Source organism: Elephantulus edwardii, unplaced genomic scaffold (assembly GCF_000299155.1).
Source record: "Elephantulus edwardii isolate Elephantulus edwardi_28Jun2011 unplaced genomic scaffold, EleEdw1.0 scaffold00268, whole genome shotgun sequence".
Taxonomy (NCBI): domain Eukaryota; kingdom Metazoa; phylum Chordata; class Mammalia; order Macroscelidea; family Macroscelididae; genus Elephantulus; species Elephantulus edwardii.
In genome coordinates, this window is record NW_006400018.1 from 374,222 (window position 1) to 378,078 (window position 3,857).

Sequence of the window (3,857 nt, forward strand, 5' to 3'; positions counted from 1 at the left end):
CCCAAAGTGGACATTGAGGGACCTGATGTGAACATTGAAGGTCCAGATGCAAAACTGAAGGGGCCAAAGTTCAAGATGCCTGAGATGAACATCAAGGCTCCCAAGATCTCTATGCCTGATGTTGATCTGGATTTGAAAGGACCCAAAATTAAAGGAGATTTTGATGTGTCTGTCCCTAAGATTGAAGGTAATTTCAAAGGCCCTGATGTAGATCTTAAAGGCCCCAGTCTGGATTTTAAAGGCCCTGATGCCAAACTCAGTGGTCCCAATTTGAAGATGCCATCACTTGATATATCTGCTCCTAAAATATCTGCTCCTGATATTGATTTGCATCTCAAGGCACCAAAAATTGGAGTTTCTGCTCCCAAATTAGAAGGTGGTGAATTGGACTTCAAGGGACCCAAGGCTGAGTTAGAAGCTCCAAGCTTAGATGTGCACATGGAGAGTCCAGATGTAAACATTGAAGGGCCAGATATTAAAGTCCCCAAATTTAAGAAACCTAAGTTTGGATTTGGGGCAAAAGGCCCCAAAGCTGACATTAAGCCACCGTCGGTAGATGTGACTCTGCCGGATGCAGAGCTGAATGTGGAGACTCCTGAAATTAGTATTGGTGGCAAAGGCAAGAAAAGTAAGTTTAAAATGCCTAAAATTCACATGAGTGGTCCTAAAGTGAAGGCCAAAAAGCAAGGATTTGATTTGAATGTTCCTGGAGGTGAAATCGATGCCAGTCTCAAGGCTCCGGATGCAGATCTCAGTGTCACTGGGCCTGATGCCTCACTTAAGGTTGATGTGAAGTCTCCCAAAGCTAAGAAACCTATGTTTGGAAAGATGTACTTCCCAGATGTAGAGTTTGACATCAAATCACCCAAATTTAAAGCAGAGGCCCCTCTCCCAAGCCCCAAATTGGAAGGTGAAATCCAGGCTCCTGATCTGGATATTTCCTCACCAGGCGTTAACGTGGAAGGTCCTGACATCAAGCTGAAGACTCCCAAGTTCAAGATGCCAGGTGTTGATGTCTCAGGGCCAAAAATAGAGGGCGACTTGAAAGGCCCCAAGATACAGGCAAACTTGAACGCCCCTGACGTCAGCATCCAAGGCCCGGATGCTAAAATCAAAGCCCCGTCCTTTGGCATTACTGCCCCTGAAGTCTCCATCCCTGATGTGAATGTGAACTTGAAAGGACCAAAGATAAAGGGAGATGTTCCCAGTGTGGGGCTGGAAGGACCAGATGTAGATCTGCAGGGTCCTGAAGGGAAAATCAAGTTCCCCAAGTTTTCGATGCCCAAAATTGGTGTCCCTGGCGTGAAGATTGAGGGTGGGAAAGCTGAGGTCCATGGCCAGCTGCCCTCTCTGGAAGGAGGCTTGAGTACACCAGATGTGAAGCTTGAAGGGCCTGATATTTCTCTGAAGGGGCCACAAGTAGACTTGCCTTCAGTGAACCTCTCCATGCCCAAAGTCTCTGGGCCTGACCTTGACCTCAACTTGAAAGGACCAAGTGTGAAGGGAGACCTGGATGTGTCTGCTCCCAGCATGAAGGTGCATGGCCCAGGCCTTAACCTCAAAGGTCTTGGTGGAAAGATGCAAGTGGAAGGAGATGGAGTGAAAGTGTCAGGCATCGATTCCTCGGCGTCACTTAATGTTCATGCACCAGATGTGACCTTGAAGGGACCAAGCTTGCAAAGAGACTTGAATGTCTCTGGCGACATCAAATGCCCACGAGTCTCAGTAGGTGCTCCTGATCTCAGCTTGGAAGCATCTGAAGGTGGACTTAAACTTCCCAAAATGAAGCTTCCCCAGTTTGGCATCTCTACTCCAGGGTCCGACATGGACATTGACATCAAGGGACCGCAAGTGACTGGAGAACTGAAGGGGCCAGGCATGGACGTGAACCTCGGAGGTGTGAGTCTGAAAGGGCCTCAGTTATCTGGCCCTCAAGTCTCAGCACCAGATGTGGACTTGAGCTTAGAAGGACCAAAAATCAAAGGAGAGATGAAAGCCCCCTCTATTGGTGGTGGTGTTGGCAGCGTCAGTGTTCCAGGTCTTGAAGGAAGCTTCCAGATGCCCGGAATCAAGTCCTCTGGCTGTGATGTGAACGTGAAGCTCCCGAAGGGGCAAATTTCTGGTCCTGAAATCAAAGGCGACTTGAAAGGTTCAGGCTTCGGTTTCGATGGGGCTGCTCCTGATATCAGTGTGAAGGGACCTTCACTTCATGTGGGGGCTCCTGGGTCAGATTTCAATGTTGCTTTGAAGGGCCCGAAGATCAAAGGAGGTGTGGATGTTTCTGGAGGTGTTACTGCCCCAGATATCAGCCTGGGTGAAGGACATATCAAAGGTTCTGGAGGGGAGTGGAAGGGACCCCAGATCTCCTCCGCTCTCAACTTGGATGCATCTAAAGTGGCTGGAGGTCTTCATTTCTCAGGACCAAAGGTGGAAGGCAGCATGAAAGGAGGCCAAGTTGGACTCCAGGGGCCTGGGCTGAGTGTATCTGGACCTCAGGGCCACTTGGGAGGCGGATCTGGAAAAGTTTCATTCCCCAAGATGAAGATTCCCAAATTCACCTTCTCTGGTCGGGAGCTGGTTGGCAGAGAGGTGGGGGTGGATATTAACTTCCCCAAAGCCGAGGCCACTGTCCAGGCTGGCGCTGTGGAGGGGGAATGGGAAGAGCCTGAAGTCAAACTGAAGAAGTCCAAGATAAAAATGCCCAAGTTCAATTTCTCTAAACCTAAAGGGAAAGGCGGGGCCACCAGCTCACCCGAGGCGTCCATCTCAGGGTCAAAAGGTGACCTGAAGAGCTCGAAGGTCAGCTTGGGCTCTCTGGAAGGTGAGGCAGAGGGCGAAGCATCCTCTCCCAAAGGCAAATTCTCTTTATTTAAGAGCAAGAAACCCCGGCACCGCTCAAACTCTTTCAGTGATGAAAGGGAGCTCTCCGCGCCTTCTACCCTGACTGGGACTTTGGAGTTTGAAGGTGGGGAAATGTCCTTGGAAGGCGGAAAGGTCAAAGGGAAACATGGAAAGCTGAAATTTGGTACCTTTGGTGGATTGGGGTCAAAGAGCAAAGGTCATTATGAGGTGACCGGAAGTGATGAGGAGGCAGGCAAGTTACAGGGGAGCGGTGTGTCCTTGGCCTCAAAGAAGTCCCGACTGTCATCCTCATCCAGCAATGACAGTGGGACCAAGGTTGGCATCCAGCTTCCTGAGGTGGAACTGTCAGTTTCCACTAAGAAAGAGTAGCGGGCCTTTGTATGTGTGTACATATATATATATATATATAAAAATATAAAACTACATCTGCCTCAGGTGTGTTTGTATATAAACGCCAAAGAGAAACACGCCGGGCAGCCTGAGCAATAATGCAAAGAGCTTGCCTCTCCCTGTGGCAAGTGCTGACAAACCAACCATCCGCCTTCATGCTCCGGGAACCTCACAGATAGGTCAAAGGTTCCGAGGTCATTCAGCCCATGTGCAAGGTCAACAGTATTTGCCTTAAGATGTCTTTTTTTTTTTTCTCCCCCCTGCATTGAGTGCTGAGAGCTCTCTGAGAAAGCTTTTGTGTTTATTATTCTCATTTTTACTGAACCCGATTAGTGCTGGGGGTCTGGAAACTCACTTTTTCATTGTACTGACTTTTGGGGCTTTTGTTTGTAAGGGAGGGTGGGGTAGGAGGAGGCTGTTCGTGGGGCAAGATCTTCATTTCCCTTGAATTGGATCAACTCCGCCAGCAAACACCCTGGAGAGGCTGAGGGGCTGGCCCCCAGGGCGTTTGAGTGTTGGAGGTCTTCAGCTTCCCCTCAGGGGTGGTGGTCCCGGCCAGTTTGGTGGTGACAGTGATAAGGAATTCGAATCTGTTCTGTAGATTG

At 49.4% G+C, this 3,857-nt stretch overlaps 1 protein-coding gene across 1 annotated transcript in view; it reads left to right on the forward strand.

The window, feature by feature from the left end:
• AHNAK (AHNAK nucleoprotein) overlaps nt 1–3,231 on the forward strand; it is a 19,927-nt gene extending 16,696 nt beyond the window's left edge. Inside the window, exon 8 of the mRNA XM_006899868.1 lies at nt 6–3,231. Coding sequence (XP_006899930.1) covers nt 6–3,231 — 3,226 coding nt within the window. The remainder of the gene's footprint in view (nt 1–5) is intronic.
• The last annotated feature ends 626 nt before the right edge of the window (nt 3,232–3,857 follow it).